The sequence below is a fragment of the Sus scrofa genome, chromosome 10 (genome assembly GCF_000003025.6).
Source record: "Sus scrofa isolate TJ Tabasco breed Duroc chromosome 10, Sscrofa11.1, whole genome shotgun sequence".
Lineage (NCBI taxonomy): Eukaryota > Metazoa > Chordata > Mammalia > Artiodactyla > Suidae > Sus > Sus scrofa.
The window spans coordinates 19703190-19721317 of NC_010452.4; the positions used below are offsets into that span (position 1 = coordinate 19703190).

At 50.5% G+C, this 18128-nt stretch overlaps 1 protein-coding gene across 4 annotated transcripts in view; it reads right to left on the minus strand.

Moving 5' to 3' along the window:
* The window catches only part of CAPN8 (calpain 8), a 109833-nt gene that overhangs the window by 80916 nt on the left and 10789 nt on the right, over window positions 1-18128 (minus strand). For all 4 annotated transcript variants that reach the window (XR_002336245.1, XR_002336244.1, XM_021064475.1 and 1 more), the window contains exons 3-4: window positions 2165-2283; window positions 786-919 (exon numbers count right to left, since the gene is read on the minus strand). Coding sequence is in view for 2 of the 4 variants with exons in the window: in XM_021064475.1 (XP_020920134.1) it covers window positions 786-919; window positions 2165-2283 (253 nt within the window). In the remaining 2 variants the exon portion in view is untranslated. The remainder of the gene's footprint in view (window positions 1-785; window positions 920-2164; window positions 2284-18128) is intronic.

Here is an 18128-nt window from a genome sequence, read left to right on the forward strand (position 1 = left end):
TCAAGACTGAGGGGAATCCCTGAGGGCTGGCTTTGGGAATAGGGTTGGGGAGGAACAGGCGCTGCAGACAAGGGTACCAGTAATTGAAATGAATTAAAAAGACCGAGGGAAGAGTTTGAACACTGAACGCCAGTGAGAAGGTCTCCTGAGCAAAGGGTGGAGACTTGGATGAGTGTGGGATGTGACTACATTCACTTTATCACTCTCCTTCGTCATTTTTTTTTTTTCCTGTCTTTTTGCCTTTTCTAGGGCCACTTCCCATGGCATATGGAGGTTCCCAGGCAAGGGGTCTCATCGGAGCTGTAGCCGCCAGCCTACGCCAGAGCCACAGCAACGTGGGATCTGAGCTGCGTCTGCCACCTACACCACAACTCACGGCAACGCCGGATCCTTAACCTACCGAGCGAGGCCAGGGATCGAACCCGCAACCTCATGGTTCCTAGCTGGATCGGTAACCACTGAGCCACAACGGGAACTCCTCCTTTGTCATTCTTTTAAAAATTCACATTGACCTAAGAACTGACCCGGGAGTAGGTGTGGAAAGAGAACCAAGGTGAGGTTCTTAGCCCAAGAGGCTAAGCGGTGGTCCCAGTTTACACCTTCATGTGGGGCAGAGCTGAGTTTTTAAGCCCTATCCCCAAATGTGCCTTCACTTGGTTACTGAGGGACACTGAACCCAGGGGTCCGAGTGCCGGGAAAGACTTGGGCGTGGCACCCAGGGTTTGGGGAGGGTGGGTAAGATCTCCAGGGAGACGGTGGCATCTCCCAGCTCCCTGGCCACTTACTTGGCGTAGGCCTTCTCCAGCAGCGCACTCCAGAACTCACGGCCCTCTCCGGAGTGCAGGAAGAGCAGCTCCCCGGCCCTGGTGGGCAGCCTGTCATCCACGACCACTTCCACCCACTCGCCGTACTGCCAAAACTGCGGGATTGGGGGAGAGAAGAACGCAGCGCCGATCATCGTTGGAGGAAGAGGCAGAGTGAACACCAGCAGACCTCTGAAGGAGCCTCTGTGCTGACCAGTGCCCAGCCCAGGACCTCTGATGCATTCCTTACGAGCAGCATCTGTGTCTCTTCTCCATCCACATAGGTGAGGCCAGCGGGAGCAGGAGACATTGAGTCTGTGGCAGTTGGCGGGTAAGAAAACTTGCCCAGAAGTTCCCGTTGTGGCTCAGCGGTTAATGAATCTAATTAGGAACCATGAGGTTGCAGGTTCGATCCCTGGCCTTGCTCAGTGGGTTAAGGATCAGGCATTGCCATGAGTTGTGGTGTAGGTTGCAGACCCGGCTCAGATCCCATGTTGCTGTGGCTCTGGCGTAGGCCAGTGGCTACAGCTCCAATTGGACCCCTAGCCTGGGAACCTCCATATGCTGTGGGTGAGGCCCTAGAAAAGGCAAAAAGACCAAAAAAAAAAAAAAGAAAAGAACACTTGCTCAGCCTCAGGCAGAGGTGACAGTGGGTGACTCGGGCCCAATCCTCCTGACCCACTCTCCAAGGTGCTTCCTCAAGGCCACATGGCTCCAGGAAGATGGGAGAGGATGGATGATGGTGTGGATGCATTGGTCCTCAGGAGTTCCCATGTGGCGCAGCAGAAATGGACCCGACTAGGAACCGTGAGGTTTCGGGTTCGATCCCTGGCCTCTCTCAGTGGGTTAAGGATCTGGCGTTGCTGTGAGCTGTGGTGTAGGCCGGTGGCTACAGCGCCGAGCCCTAGCCTGGGAACCTAAAAAGCAAAAAAAGGAGTTCCCTTCGTGGCGCAGTGGTTAACGAATCCAACTAGGAACCATGAGGTTGCGGGTTCGGTCCCTGCCCTTGCTCGGTGGGTGAAGGATCCGGCGTTGCCGGGAGCTGTGGTGTAGGTTGCAGACACGGCTCGGATACCGCGTTGCTATGGCTCTGGCGTAGGCCGGTGGCTACAGCTCCAATTCGACCCCTAGCCTGGGAGCCTCCATATGCCGCGGGAGCGGCCCAAGAAATGGCAAAAGGCAAAAAAAAAAAAAAAACAACCTAAAAAAGCCATGGTTCTCAAACTCAGGCATGCATCAGAATCCTCCAGAAGGATTGTTAAAACCTAGGCTAACTGGCCGCAACCCCAGATTTCTGATTCTTGGGGTGAGACCCCAGATTTTGGAAAGTAGCATCAATGGCCGTGAGCCAGGCATGATACCTGAAAGTGAAAGATTCCTGCGTAGTTCTCCTGGAAGTTCTGGTCCCTGGGCACCACGCGGTAAAGCAGCTCTTCGTTCAAGGTGAGGGAGGCGATGGCCGCCAGCAGCCAGCAGTCACCTGCGCCGTGGCACGGGGGACACACACTGATCAGGCCAGGCCTACAGGGTCCCTGCTTTCTCTGCCCCTCACTGTCCCACTCAATCCAGGGTCACATTACTCCCCTGTCTGAAGTTCTGGCTGCTTCCTTGGAAGTTCTCTGCTCCTCCCCAGCGCACCCTGCAGGCTGATCATTTCATGTGTTCTAAGCACTGAACTAATGGAGTAGAAAAAGAAAGAAAGAGAGAGAGAGAGAGAGAGAGAGAGGAAGGAAGGAAGAGGGGTTCCCATTATGGTGCAGCAGAAATGACTCCAACTAGGAACCATGAGGTTGTGGGTTCGATCCCTGGCCTTGCTCAGTGGGTTAAGAATCCGGCATAGCCATGAGCTGTGGTGTAGGTCGCAGACATGGCTCAGATCCCCCATTGCTGTGGCTGTGGGGTAGGCCAGAGGCTACAGCTCCAATTCGACCCCCTAGCCTAGGAACCTCCATATGCTGCAGGTGTGGCCCTGAAAAGCAAAAAAAGAAAAAAAGAAAAGAAAGATAAGAAAGAACTAAAGAGAGAGAGAGAGGGAGGGAGGGAGGAAGAAAGAAAGGAAAAGTCGGCTTTTTTGATTCCTTAATAGCAACTTTGAGAAAACTTTTGGTTGGGGGAAATACTGAAATTATCTGGCCAGCCCATGATGAGTGTATGTGTGTGTGTGTGTGTGTGTGTGGTCCTTGCTCCCTTCGACCTTGAATAAGGGATGGTTGCCTCTCCATGTGTGCAGGAGGACTACACTGTATGTTTCAGAGCTCACCATGATGTCTCATTGCCTCTGACACTCTTGAGCTCCCAATTAGCATGAAATTATCATCATTTTAGGCAGGAGAAATAAAAATCAAGAGATGTTAAAAATCGTAGGGCTCAGGGTTTGGTCACCAAGTAAATGCAGAAAGCAACAGAAAACCCCTTTTGGGACAAGTTATGACCTCCCAGACCTGTGCCCCCAGCAGTGCCTCCACGGAAGGCATCGTTGTCCCCCGTGATGTCAAGTTCAAAAGATTAAGCACCATCAACTATACTTCAGTAAAACTTTTGAAAAATGGGAGGAAAAAAAAAGATTCAGCACCGCCCTGACACCTCTTGCTGACTTAACACGCCATGGTGGATCTCCTCTCCTGGAATTGATATAAACCTGTCTCACATCCACGTATATGCCTACTCTACACCAGCCTCTGAGATCTTGCAACCGAGCAGGATCCTGGGAGGCCCTCCCAGAGTGGAACCACCCCCCCACTCATGTCCTCCGCCTGCCTTTTTATCTATAGAAAAACTTTAGAGAACCAATTTAGGGAGTTCCCGTCATGGCGCAGCGGAAACAAATCCAACTAGGAACCATGAGGCTGCAGGTTCAATCCCTGGACGCTCTCAGTGGGTTAAGGATCCGACGCTGCCGTGAGCTGTGGTGTAGGTCACAGATGCAGCTCGGATCTGGTGTTGCTGTGGCTGTGGTGTCGGCCCACAGCTGTAGCTCCAATTCCACCCCTAGCCTGGGAACGTCCATGAGCCACAGGAGCGGCCCTAAAAAGCACACACACAGACAAAAACAAACAAACAAAAAAAACCCCAATTTAACCAGAGAAGTGAGAAAATACAGAGAAAAAGGAAAACCGGAATAATAATTTAGCCACTCAACAAAGTCAAGGACTTTCCATTCTTCTTCAAAGACTAGATAATATTCTGAGCCGTGTCCTTGGAGCTGCTTTGAAGCCCCCACGGGGGGACGAAGCTAACTGGATGCTGCCCACAAGCATGCAGACCCCAGACCAGCTGGAACCAGGTGAATGACATGACACTGACTCCCAGTGACCTCATCACCCCGAGTCAGGAAAATGTCCAGGAGCTGACCACGCCCTGCCCCTTGACACTAAGACTCCTCGCTACCCCTCCAAGGCAGGGGGGCACAGTCTTTGAGGCTGTGTCCCCTCTTTGCCTGGCAATTAAAGCTACTTTTTCTTTTTCTTTCCTTTCCTTTTGTCTTTTTGCCTTTTCTAGGGCCGCACCCGCAGCATATGGAGGTTCCCAGGCTAGGGTCCAATCGGAGCTGTAGCCACCGGCCTACGCCAGAGCCACAGCAACTTGGGATCTGAGCCGCGTCTGCAACCTACACCACAGCTCACCGCAACACCGGATCCTTAACCCACTGAGCAAGGCCAGGGATCAAACCCACAACTTCATGATTCCTAGTCAGATTCGTTAACCACTGAGCCATGATGGGAATGCCTGAGGACCCTGTTTTAATGCTCTGTTTCCTTTCAAAATGGTGGTTCAAGTTGCAGGCATAATCCAGGGTGAACAGACCATGGTTTTCTCAGACTCGGGCTCCCTGAGCAGGTAGGAAGCGAGTGGTGATCCAGGAAGCCACCGCTGAGGACCCGTGGTCCACTGAGAATAGCTCTGTCACCAGGTTGTCCTAGAAAGCCCTTTGTTCCATCTGCCTTTCTCTCTCAACAGGGAGTCTCATGACTGGTCCCAAATCCATCCCTTTCTCTCTTCCTTTCCCCAACCAGCCTCATAGATTCTCACCCCCATCCCTCTGCAATCTTTTCCTGCAGAACAAAGATGCAGATTCCTCCATCTTGGTAGCCCCAGCAGGTGGCCAACACATCTTGGTGGCTCAATAAATTATTTTTTGTTTTTTTTAAGGCTGCACCTACAGCATATGGAGGTTCCCAGGCTAGGGGTTGAATCAGAGCTGCAGCTGCCAGCCTACACCACAGCCACAGCGACACCAGATCTGAGCTGCATCTGTGACCACAGCTCATGGCAACGCCAGATCCTTAACCCGCTAATCGAGGCCACGGATAGAAGCCACATCCTCACGGATACTAGTCAGGTTCCTAACCCACTGAGCCACAACGGGAACTCTGATAATGATGTTTCTCTAGTCTGCTACTACTGGATATTTCTGGAAACCACTCTCTGCTTCCCTTCTCTCCCTCCTGTCTCCTCTGGTTAAAGAAACCTGTAACAGCCAGAGGAAGGCTCTGAGTCGCCCCTCGAGGTCAGCATCGGTGATGAAGGAGGGTCTCATCTTACTCACCTCCCGCGTTCACTGTCTCCAGACCGAATGGTTAGACTCAGGCCCGCCCACCCGGATGCGGAGGAGTGACCATTCGATCTCCTGCAGACCATCTGAGCTACATCATTCTACCGTCCTTCTTTCCCTCCAAATCACGCATATGCAGCCCTCACCTCCACCAGCTGGGGAGGTATCGATTCTGATCCTGGGTGACAGTTCTGCTGGGTCCCCACTGCCCCCACCCTGCAGCCTCTGTGGCCAGCCGCCATCCCACAGACGCGCTCTGCCCCTACCCCAGGCTTAGCCTTGGAGCCCAGAAGCCTGCCAGCCCCGGGGACGTCTGGCTCCAGCTCTGCAATGGACTCTTGACCTTTTCAGGGTGCTCATTTACTCTGAGATTATTGTGAGCTGCTCCCACGAGCCACCTCACTCCCTGGAGCAGCGCCTGCTCAGGCTGGCCAGGGCCAGGGGCCTGAGTGAATCAGCCGTGTAAACACCCCCTGCACCCCAGCAGAACCTTCATTTACATTCCAATCCTCTTTGAACCCTTTAGTAAATCTCCCCCATCTCGTACCAGCCTCCAACCCTCCTTGGAAAACACATCTTTGGGAGGTTCCCTTCCTTTGGGTTTAGGAGTGGTTCTTGCATGTTATCATCACTTAGCAGCACCTAGCAACCATTTCTACTGTAGGGCAGTGGGCGTGGGAGATGTAAAGATATGGTCCCTGCCACAGGGAGCCAACAAACTTAGAAGAGTCAAAATAACATGCCCTTTGGGGGTTCTCCCCATAGCTCAGTGGAAACAAATCTGACTAGTATCCATGATGACACAGGTTCAGTCCCTGGCCTCGCTCAGTGGATTAAGGATCCAGCATTGCCATGAAGTGTGGTGCAGGTTGTAGGTACAGCTCGGATCTGGAGTGGCTGTGGCTGTGATGTAGGCCGGCAGCTATAGCTCTGATTATACACCTAGCCTGGGAACCTCCATAGGCTAAGGGGTGCGGCCCTAAAAAAAATTAAATAAATAACATGAACTTTGCCCTTAGAAAGCCCAGATTTAAATTCGCAGGCCCCAGCTTGTCTGCTGAGTGACAAGCACCAAACCCTTAACTCTTCTAATCCTCAGTTTTCTTATTTGCAAAATGGGTTTGTAACCTCAGTTTGTTGTGTGGAATCATTAGATACTGATAAAAATGGACTTATTTATAGCAAGAGGGATGTTTAAGAATATACATAGGCGTTCCCATCTTGGTGCAGCATAAACAAATCCGACTAGGAACCATGAGGTTACGAGTTCCATCCCTGGCCTTGCTCAACAGGTTAAGGATCCAGTGTTGCCATGAGCTGCGGTGTAGGTGGCAGACACAGCTCGGATCTGGCATTGCTGTGGCTGTGGTGTAGGCCAGCAGCTGTAGCTCCGATTCAAGATTCAACCCCTAACCTGGGAACTTCCATATGCCATGGGTGTAGCCCTAAAAATACAAAAAATATATATATGCATATATATATATACACACACACACAGGAGTTCCCATTGTAGCTCAGCAGGTTGTGAACCCAACTAGTATCCATGAGAATTCAGGTTTGGTCCCTGCCACCTGGCATCGCCTAAAGCTGTAGGTCACAGACGCTGCTCAGATCTGGTGTTGCTATGGCTGTGGTGTAGGCCGGCAGCTGCAGCTTGGTTTCAGCCCCTAGCCTGGGAACTTCCATAAGCTGCAGGTGCATCCCTAAAAAGACATTAAAAAAAAAAAGACACAATAAATACTTGTAAAATGAGGAAAGGAGCTATGAACGTTCTTCCCGATTCTGACAAATCCGAATGTCTGATAAGCCACATTTTCACTCTCGGAATCATCCCACTACTAACCATTCCTGAACCTGCCACGCCATCTGCACCTCATGCTGTATCTGCCACTGTCCTCGAAGCAAGACCCCAGAGCACGTGAATCCCTGGCCTTGCAGGGGTCCAGACACTCTCAGCAGGGGCTGAGATGCTGTAGTCACCTTGGGTGGAGTGTCGCCAATACAGTTTCAAAGATTAACCCCAAATCCTACCGGTATTTTTCGGAGCAACAGCAGTGCAATGCCCTTATGGCAGCTATACTTTTTATATCCTCCAAATCGCTCCTTTCAAGCTGTACTACAGATAATAAAGCACACTGAATAAGCCACTTCTGCAGCACCTCCACTCCCCGTTCCCATGGCTACTCAGAAGGAGCCCCTCACCCCTGACAACAGAACATGCGGCAGCATTTGCCGAAGACAATTCTGGGGGGCTCTTCAGCTGCCAGGAGCTGCTGGGCATCCCTGAGAGTTAATGGACTTCAAAAAAGAGGGAAAAAATAGGAAAGGTTGGCAGGTCATCTTTCGAATCAGAGGCCATCGGCTTTACCTTCTAAGTTATCAGTGGGGAGGAAAAGAAAAAGAAGGAAAGAAAAACTTCACAGTTGAGGGAACATATTCAAATTATTTCAGAATTCCTTTCTAGTTGTTCATGGAGTCCACCAGGTCAGTTCTCATCTAATTTCTGCTATTGTTGCAGGAATAAGGCTCAGTGGCGTGAAACTGCTGGAGGACTTCCTACCCGCCCCACCCCCCTTTCCCACGTTAGATCATAACTTTCAGGCTATTTCATGGGGAAATTTCTTGGTAGGGTATAAAAATGGAATCGATTCACTGGCGGGGAAAAAAAATCAGTAAGTAAATACATTTGAGGCTTATGTAAGTAAATATATCTCAGAGCCAGTTTCAAGGAAGTGGCTTGCTGACTGCGTTTAATTATCCCTTTGGATTCAAAAATAAGACAAATGCTAGAAGCCAGGCTCTCGTGGAGAGAGAAATAAAAGGATGATGGCTGAGTCATCACTAGCTCTGGCCAGGACAGAAACCCACACGAGGAGGTAAAAACTGGTCCTTCGCTGTGCTGGGGCAGAGGATCCGGCTTGTCAAATGTCCCCTTCAAAAGTGACTGTAGGAGTTCCCATCATGGCTCAGTGGTTAACGAATCCGACTAGGAACCATGAGGTTGCGGGTTCGGTCCCTGCCCTTGCTCAGTGGGTTAACGATCCGGCATTGCCGTGAGCTGTGGTGTAGGTTGCAGATGCGGCTCGGATCCTGCGTTGCTGTGGCTCTGGCGTAGGCTGGCAGCCACAGCTCCGATTAGACCCCTAGCCTGGGAACCTCCATATGCCGCAGGAGCGGCCCAAGAAATAGCAAAAAGACCAAAAAAAAAAAAAAAGTGACTGTAAATGTTGCAGTACCCCCAAAACAGGGCTGGGGCCCTGAAGCTTACAAATGTACGTGCGGGTCCTCAACAGGTGTCAAATACAAAACACAGCATCACAGAAAGTCTCCAGAGAGACAAGCATGACCTTCCAGCCCTTCCAGCTCTAAGAAATGAGGTGACTTGAGCTCAGCTAGAAAATGCCCAGGATACAACCACTATGGAAAACAGGATGGCGATATCTCAGAAAATTAAATCTAGAACTGCCATATGACCCAGCAATCCCACTCTTGGGCATATATCCGGACAAAACTTTCCTCAAAAAAGACACATGCACCCACATGTTCATTGCAGCACTATTCACAATAGCCAAGACAGGGAAACAACCCAAATGCCCATCGACAGATGATTGGATTAGGAAGATGTGAGATATATATATATGTGTGTGTATACACACACACACACACACACACACACACACAAATGGAAAGCTACTCAGCCCTAAAAAAGAACAAAATCATGCCATTTGCAGCAACATGGATGGAACTAGAGACTCTCATACTGAGCAAAGTCAGTCAGAAAGAGAAAGAAAAATACTATATGCTATCACTTATATTTGGACTCTAATATATGGCACAAACGAACCTTTCCACAGAAAAGAAACTCACGGACTTGGAGAACAGACTTGTGGTTGCCAAGGGGGAGGGGGAGGGAGTGGGATGGACTGGGAATCTGGGGTTCACAGATGCCAACTATTGCCTTTGGATGGATAAGCAAGGAGATCCTGCTGTATAGCACTGGGAACTATATCTAGTCATGACAGAGCATGGTGGAGGCTAATATGAGAAAAAGAATGTATATATGTATGTGCGATTGGGTCACTTTGCTGTACAGTAGAAGCGTGACAGAACACTGTAAACCAGCTATAATCGAAAAAATAAAAATCATTCAAAATAAAAAATAAATGTTTAGAGGAAATAAATCCATAAATCCATAATAAAATGCCCAAGAGCCCAGTAGGCTGTTGAGAACAGAATACAAGGTGTTTTTAGGCTGGGTTCATTATCCAGAGTTCCCATGCCTAAGAGCAAAAAGATGCAAAAGGAGACAGAAAGGAAGCAGAACTCCTAGGGGGCGGGGGCAGAGGGCCCCTGGCTAGGTCGGTGGGCGGGCAGCCACAAAGAAAGCAATTTCAACCAGCAGCCTGTGCAAGGCCCGCCTGGGGCTCATCTACAAACGAACAGGTTGCTCCAAAGACCCAAGTAAGGAGAACCAGCCAGCCGCAGTCCCAGAAGCTCAGAAGGGTGAAAGCCGCTTCGAATGCAGAAAGTCCAAAGGGTCAGGGTCACAACCCGGGCCCAGCAGGGCCTCGGTGTTGCGTGGCAGGGATCAACCAGTCACCAGGGGCTTGCAGATCAGTTCTGCTCGGCTTGCGCCGGGCTGGCCTGCACAGGGATTGATAGGATTCCATTGGGAGGTTTCACATAAACCAGCAGATTTCTGGCTTCTCTCAAAAACTGTGCAATCTGGCCAAAATTTCTCTCTATATTCACTCTGCAAATATTTACTGAGCATCTACTCTGTGCCAAGAATTATCCTAGGCCCTAAGGATACAACAGCGGGGGTGTGGGGGGGAGTCCTTGATGTTGTGGTTTCCATTCTAGAGAGGAAGACAAACAATAATTAAATCCATGTGCCAAGGGGTAGGAAATGCCAGGAAGGAAGGGAAAGTAAGGTGGGGGAGAGAGGAACGAGGGGGCGGCTCTGAGAGGGAGGGCAGTGGCAGTGGGTCCCCTTGCTCCTCGCAGTAACACCTGGGTCCAACTGGAGCACGGCTCCCCCCGCCCCCACAGGGTGTGTTCTCTACTTTGCCGCAGTCCCCAGTCCTCCCTATTGTAACTCCTGGCCTAGAGGAGCCAGCAAAGGGGCAAGAGTGGAGATGGCAAGAGGGTGGGGACAGGAAGTGACAGGGCCAAGAGGAAGCCTCTGAAAGAGGGGCATCTGGGAAGGGCTGGTAAAATGGCCTAAACAGGTGCAATGGCATCTTGGAATCAGTGTAGCCTCTTGGAACCAAAGGAGGCGCCTGTCCTTTCTCCAGTGAGCAGGTGACGTGGCTTTACTTCTGGGAGGACCAGGCTCTTGTGGGAGGAGGAGAGAGCAGGGGAGGAAAAAGGGGGACCCATGCTTCTGTCCTGAGGGTGATGGGCACTGAAGGTGCAGCCTGTGAACTGCAGCCCCGGATGCTCTCATAGGACCTTCTAGTAAATGCCCAAGACGGAGCTGAATTTCATGGAGGCCCGAGCACGGCCTGCAGCCTCACGCTTCCTGCTCCTGCACCATTGGCTCCTGCACCACTTGGCTGTATCATTAGCGTGAGGAGTCCCAGCACCCCGCCTGCACAGGCTCCCTGGTAGCCTTGGGGACCCAATGTTGCATCCCCTGCAGTCCATTGACTGGACGATCTGCAGTTGGCCCCGGGTCTCCTTTGCCTACTCTTTAACCAGCAGTGACTCCTAGTAAGTCAGAGAGCTGGCAGGGCCCAAGGCTCACACCCTTGAGGGAGAAATTTTCCTTGGGCCCTGTGGCAGGGGGTGGGGTCCTGCAAAGTGGAACCCTAAGCTGGGGGAGGGGAGAGGGGTGCCCTGAACAGTGAGGCATGGCTCAGGTCCTAATAGCGGGGCTCCTGCAAGGTCTGTGGAATATGTTCAAATTACTGTCCTCAAGGGAGTTCCTGGTATGGCCCCGTGGGATAAGAACCCGACTAGTACCCATGAGGATGCAGGTTTGATCCCTGGCCTCACTCCATGGGTTAAGGATCCGGCATTGCTGTGAGCTGCAGCGTAGATCAGAGAGGCAGTTCAGATCTGGCATTGCTGGGGCTGCAGCGTAGGCTGGCAGTTGCAGCTCCAATTCAACCCCTAGCCTGGGAACTTCCATATGCCGTAGTTGTGACCCTGAAAAGAAAAAGAAAAAAAAAAAAAAAGGTAAAAATACAAGACAGAAGTATTTCAGCCAGCTCCCGTCCGAGCAGGAATCAGCCATACCTTGGGACTTAGTTTTTAGACCCAAACCTCAGGCTGTTCAGCCAAGATGGAGCTGGGAGAGCACTTCCCCCACTGGCCTGCGCCACACGCATCCTCCGGAGCAGGTCAGTAACCTCAAGGGCAAGAGTCTGTCTTCCTGGGGACGGAGGGGCTGCCCTGCAGTTTCTGCATCTCCCTTAGGAAGTGAGAGATAGTCAGGACATCGCTTAGCAAAACTGAAGAGGGCTGACAAAGTTTCCTGGCTACAAAAAGAACTCTCCCCTGGCAAAAGCAGCCTGACATGTAATGCAGGCTTCTTAATCTTTCCTGTGCCTGGACCCTTTGGCAGTTTAGTAAAGCCAAGATCAGATCTCAGAGTAATGCTTCCTTTTTTTTTTTTTCTTCAGGGGTGCCCCCATGGCATGCGGAGGTTCCCAGGCTAGGGGTTAAATCAGAGCTACAGCTGCCAGCCTACGCCACAGCCACAGCCATGCAACACCAGATCCAAGCTTCATCTGTGACCCACACCACAGCTCATGGCAACACCGGATCCTTAACCCACTGAGCGAGGCCAGGGATCAAACCTGCAACCTCATGCTTGCTAGTCGGATTTGTTTCTGCTGTGCCACAACGGGAACTCCAGACTAATGTTTCTTAATGAACAGAAAAAAAAATAATAGAACTATAAAAAGTATATGGAAACAGTTATCAGAATGTTTTAAAAATTATGACATAGTAAGATTCATGCTTCTTTATTAACGTTCTATATAAAAGATTTGAGTGGGGCCTAAAAAACAGCATCATAATTGTGAGATCATGATGAGTATAAGTGGTATTTTGAGATATCTTCAACAACTGTAATATGAATGTAATCCATGATTTCTGTTACTGTGCTTCACTGCCTGCGTTCATACCAAAAGGAAATAGATTAGTGAGGCTTAGTGTAACTAAAGGTGTAACAATATGGAGAGTTCCCGCTGTGGCTCAGCAGTAAAGAATCCCACTAGTATCCATGAGGATGCCGGTTTGGTCCCTGGCCTCACTCAGTGGGTTAAGGATCCAGCATTGCTATGAGCTGTGGTGTAGGGTGCAGATGTGGCTCAGATCTGGCATGGCTGTGGCTGTGGCTATGGTGTAGGCTGGCAGCTGTAGCTCTTATGTGACCCCATATGCTGTAGCTGTGACCCTAAACAAATAAATAAGCAAAGATGTAAGAGTACAATTCTTTCATGCTCTCAAGATAATGTTCAATGCACAAATCCTCAACCCATGGACTCCAATTCGAGATAATGTTCAATGCACAAATCCTCAACCTATGGACTCCAATTCACACTAATGTGCAAATGGTTGTCCTGGGCCCTCTCCTCAGAATGGAGAGGACAGTGGTGACAGTGGGACCGACCATGAGGGCACTAAGCACTAGGATTCAAGTGGAAGGGGAAAATATGCCACAAAGAAAGGGAATCACCAAAAGTAGGAGAAGAACAAACTTCCCCATATCACTTATGACTGGGCTGGAAGGCACTGCCAGTGAAGCTTTTCTGCCACCTGGATGTCTGACTTTGCACTCTCCCGAACCAGTGAGGGGATCTAGCCCTTGGCATTCTCCGAGGCTTCCCCTGATTGCTCATTAAAAGTAACCGTTCCGTCCTAGTGAATTGATTTACTTCTCCCCAGTCCTTGAAGGATACTACAGATCAAAAGGTGTCTAGAAAAAGGCTTGTGAAGATGCTAACATCAGCCCTGACCGCTGAGGGCGGTGTGCGCCTAGCCCCTGGTCCAAGAGGGCAGGTCCCTCTCGGTGGGGGATCGTGGCTCACGGAGGAAAAATCGATGTGAGGGCTGCATCTGAGAAGGTGCCTCGGTTCAGGTCACTGTTGTTCTGTCCATCGAGACACGTGAAGCCAGCCGGTCATTCCTTTTACAAAATGAGAAGACACACTCGAACACTCTACTCACGTTAGACAACAAAGTTGAAAAAGACATCAATTCCAAAAAGGTCAAGAGAAAAGCCAGGTCACCAGAGAAAGGAGGGTGAGCGAGATAAGCACCCACAGCACAAACATGGAGTAGAAGACGGAGGGGGGATGTGGCTGGATAAAGGAGAAACCCCGATACCCACCAAACCCTTCAAAAGAAAGCCTGGGTGTTCCCATCATGGCGCAGTGGTTAACAAATCCAACTAGGAACCATGAGGTTTTGGGTTCGGTCCCTGCCCTTGCTCAGTGGGTTAAGGATCTGGCGTTGCCGTGAGCTGTGTAGGTTGCAGACGCAGCTCGGATCCCGCATTGCTGTGGCTCTGGTGTAGGTCGGTGGCTACAGCTCCGATTGGACCCCTAGCCTGGGAACCTCTATATGCCGCGGGAGCAGCCCAAGTAATGGCAAAAAGACAAAAAAAAAAAAAAAAAAAAAAAAAAGAAAGAGAGAAAGAAAGCCCATCTCCCTCACTAATCCTGCTCTGCATGGAAAATAAACTAGATCCAAAGTCCAGATAAACGCCATAGCATTTGTTATTCACAAGTACTCTAATTTCTTCTCTTTTTTTTGTCTTAAAAAAATTTTTTATTGTTATCTCCCTAATACAATTTTTTTCTACTGTACAGCATGGCGACCCAGTTACACATACATGTACACATTCTTTCTTCTCACATTATCATGCTCCATCGTAAGTGACTAGACATAGTTGCCAGTGCTACACAGCAGGCTCTCCTTGCTAATCCATTCCAAAGGCAATAGTTTGCATCTATTAACCCCAAGCTCCCAATCTATCCCACTCTCTCCCCCTCCCCCTAGGCAACCACAAGTCTGTTCTCCAAGTCCATGATTTTCTTTTCTGTGGAAAGGTTCATTTGTGCCATATATTAGATTCCAGATATAAGTGATAGCATATGGTATTTGTCTTTCTCTTTCTGACTGACTTTGCTCAGTATGAGAGTCTCTAGTTCCATCCATGTTGCTGCAAATGGCATTATTTTGTTCCTTTTTTAGAGCTGAGTAATAGTCCACTGTGTATATATACCACAGCTTCCTAATCCAATCATCTGTCAATGGACATTTGGGTTGTTTCCTTGTTTTGGCTATTGTGAATAGTGCTGTCTTTTTATGGCCACACCCACAGCATATGGAGGTTCTCAGGCTAGGAGTCAAATCGGAGCTGTAGCTGCCAGCCTACACCACAGCTGCAGCCACGTGGGATCCGAGCTGCATCTGCAACCACAGCTCATGGCAACACTGGATCCTTAACCCATGGAATGAGGCCAGGGATCGAACCTGTGTCCTTGTGGACACTAGTCGGATTCGTTAACCACTGAGCCATGACCAGAACTCCCAGAAGCATTCTAATTTCTATCAAAGTTCTGCAAGTCTCTGTTCTTCATTTGTTAAAGAAGAAAATCCCCTCCTCCCCATTCCAGAAAGCAGCAAGTGGAAAAGATGCCCAAAGAGGTGTCAAATACTGCTGCATTTTCCCAAATGCAGGCATAAGTAATAACCTGGTCTCAGAGTCTCCCCGCCCAAGGACGCCCTAAGGTAAGGGCAGAGAGCCTGCATGCCAGGTGGGTTAGCAGGTCCTGCCAAGCCTGTGAGAGACCCGCTGATTCAGAGGCCTCAGAGCTGAGTTCCCTCAGGGGGCCACAGGATCCAGCGAGCAGAAGGTGGAGGAGGTCTCCCTGTGTCCCTTTATCCACAGCCACTCCAGGGCTTTGGGACAATGGGACAATGTCATTCCTGCTCTGTCCCTGGGATGTCCCTCCTTGTTGGGGACCAGTGAACACCTTCGAACACTTTCATGTTTCTCCCAGCAGCGTCAGTGAGCTGAGGACAGATAAGTAGAGAAGCTGCCTTGCAAATCCTTTAAATATAAAGACACAGTCAACTTCCAGCCAGGACTCTTTTGATTCTCAATGCCTGACTCAGCCTGACTGCCAAGAACAGTACTGGCAAGAAACGAAGAAAAACACAAGTCACCTCCAATTGAGGCTGTCCCTGTTTTCATATGTTTTTGGCAGCAGAAGTTCCTGGGCCAGGGGTCAAACCCATGCCACCGCAGTGACCAGAGCTTCAGCAGTTACAACGTCAGATCCTTAACTTGCTGAGCCACCAGGGAACTCCTTCATGATTTCATCATGAATGTAGCAGATCAGACATTCAATAAACACTCATGGAGCCCTGCTCTGCCCCAGGGAAGAAGCACACAGAAGCACACATGGAAGAAGCACACAGACAGGGGCCCTGGCGACTACATCCACTTCCACCCTTGATGGTGCCCACTTGCTGGAGGACAAGGAGCCCAGTCAATTCTCTACTCATCACAAGCACCTGGCAGGCTGGGTTTAGTGACATCCCCACGGTACAGCTGTGCACATGGAGGTGGTACAGCCCCAGCAGACCATGAAGGCGGGGGGCTTTCTGGGGGGCTCTTTGCACTCAGGGTGCTGAACCAGGCACTGCTGGTGGCAGATCCGATCCAGAGAGAGAAGGGCGGGAGGGACGTGTCCAGGAGCCCTGCGGGGCGACAGATGCAGGGCGGGCGGGGAAAGACGGCAGGGCCACTGAGCCCAAGGAGTAGAAGTGACCTGGGGCAGGGAGGCACTGTCTGGCCAGACCCTGTCGCTACCACTGACCAGCCTGTTGGGGTTCACCCTCCTCTTTCTGTTGGTCTACTGCCCCCTCCTTTTGGAGAACTCCACTGTGGTTTGGGAAGAAGCTCATAGTCCCAAGAGCAGGCCCATGACCCAGGCTGAGCCAACCACACAGCCCCGTACCCCTCTGAATGACAGAACCCAAGGAGGGGCAAAGACCCCAACCACCGAATCAGAGATTTTTACTGAGCTGTCTCAAAGCAAAGCTGGTTCACGATCCTCCCGGGGTGAAGTCTGGAACCCCAGTGCTCATCTCCTCTGCTGCGTGGAGCCTGCATGGCATGGAGAGGGCAGAGCCGACCCCAGAGACCAACAGAGACGAGACAGGCAGAGAGCGTTCTGGGAACACCTAGTCCCCAGATCCAGGCTTCCCCGGGCCAGCGCTGACCATCTCTCTCCTCCAGTGGGGTGAGCCAATACAGTCTCCATTTGCCCTAAGCTGTGGGGGCTGGACCTCTAAAGCCAATGACCAAAGACTTTCTGGCAGGTGCACCAGAGGCAAGACTTACTGTGTGGGGTGAATGAAGCCAGAACCGTGCACTTTGTGGTGGGACAGAGTCTATTTCTGAGATTATAGGACCCCAGAGGGACAGGGACAGGGATGGCCCAGCATGCAAGGGAGAGACAGACCGTGCTGGGCCAGCAGTGGAGGGACCAGCAGGTGCCTGCCGTTCCCTGGGCAATGCGCCAACCACGAGCCTTTGCCGGAAATGGGCACCACAGATGTGCCCTCCAGGAACTCCCACTTACTCCCGCATGATGGGTGTGGCCCGGAGAGCCCCGCACAATGGGGGGACCCTGGCTGGAGCTGCTAGTCAGATTTGTTAACCACTGAGCCACAGCAGGAACTGAGCCACAACAGGAACTCCAATCAAAATATATTTAAAAATTATAATAGAGTAAGTTTCCAGCTTCTTCTTTTTTTTTTTTTTTTTTTTTTTTTTTTTGTCTTTTTGCTATTTCTTGGGCCGCTCCTGCGGCATACGGAGATTCCCAGGCCACAGGTCAAAATGGAGCTGTAGCCACTGGCCTACACCACAGCCACAGCAACTCGGGATCCAAGCCACGTCTGCAACCTACACCACAGCTCACGGCAACACCGGATCCTTAACCCACTGAGCGAGGCCAGGGATCGAACCCGCAACCTCATGGTTCCTAGTCGGGTTCATTAACCACTGCGCCACGACGGGAACTCCTCCAGCTTCTTAATTAACATTCTATATAAAAGATTTGGAGTGGGCCATAATAAACAGCATAATTGTGAGGTCATGATGAGTATAAGCGGTATTTTCAGACATCTGCAACTATAGGTAATGTGAAGGCAATCAGTGATTTCTATCACGGTGCATCACTGCCTGCATTCATACCAAAAGGAAATAGATTAGTGAGGCTTAGTGTAACTGAAGGTGTAAGAGTACCATTCTTTCATGCTCTTGAGATAATGTTCAACACACAAATCCTCCTGTAACCCACAGACTCCAATTCACACTAAAGTGTAAATGGTTGTCCCAGGCCCGTTCCTCAGAGTAGATGGGCCATGGTGGTAGTGGGACAGAACGCGAGGGCTCTGAGCCGTAGGACTCAAATGGAAGGTAAAGATAGTCCACCCTGACTGAAGCAGCCCCCCTTCAAGCCTGCTGACAAATACCCTCCCTCGCACACCCTGACCCAGAAGGACCTTCGCTGCAACATTTTGTACAATAACGGAAGAGAGAAAATAACTCGAGTGTCTGTGGATCCAAGACAGGCTAAATGCACTGGGGCACATGGCACATGGAATCAGTATGCTGAGTGGTTCCAAAAGAACAAAGCTCTTCATACACTAACATGAGACGACCTCCAAGACATTTTATCAAGTGAAATACTAGCTAATAACGGCAGGTGTCCAGCAGTGTTTCCAGTGAGCTGCTT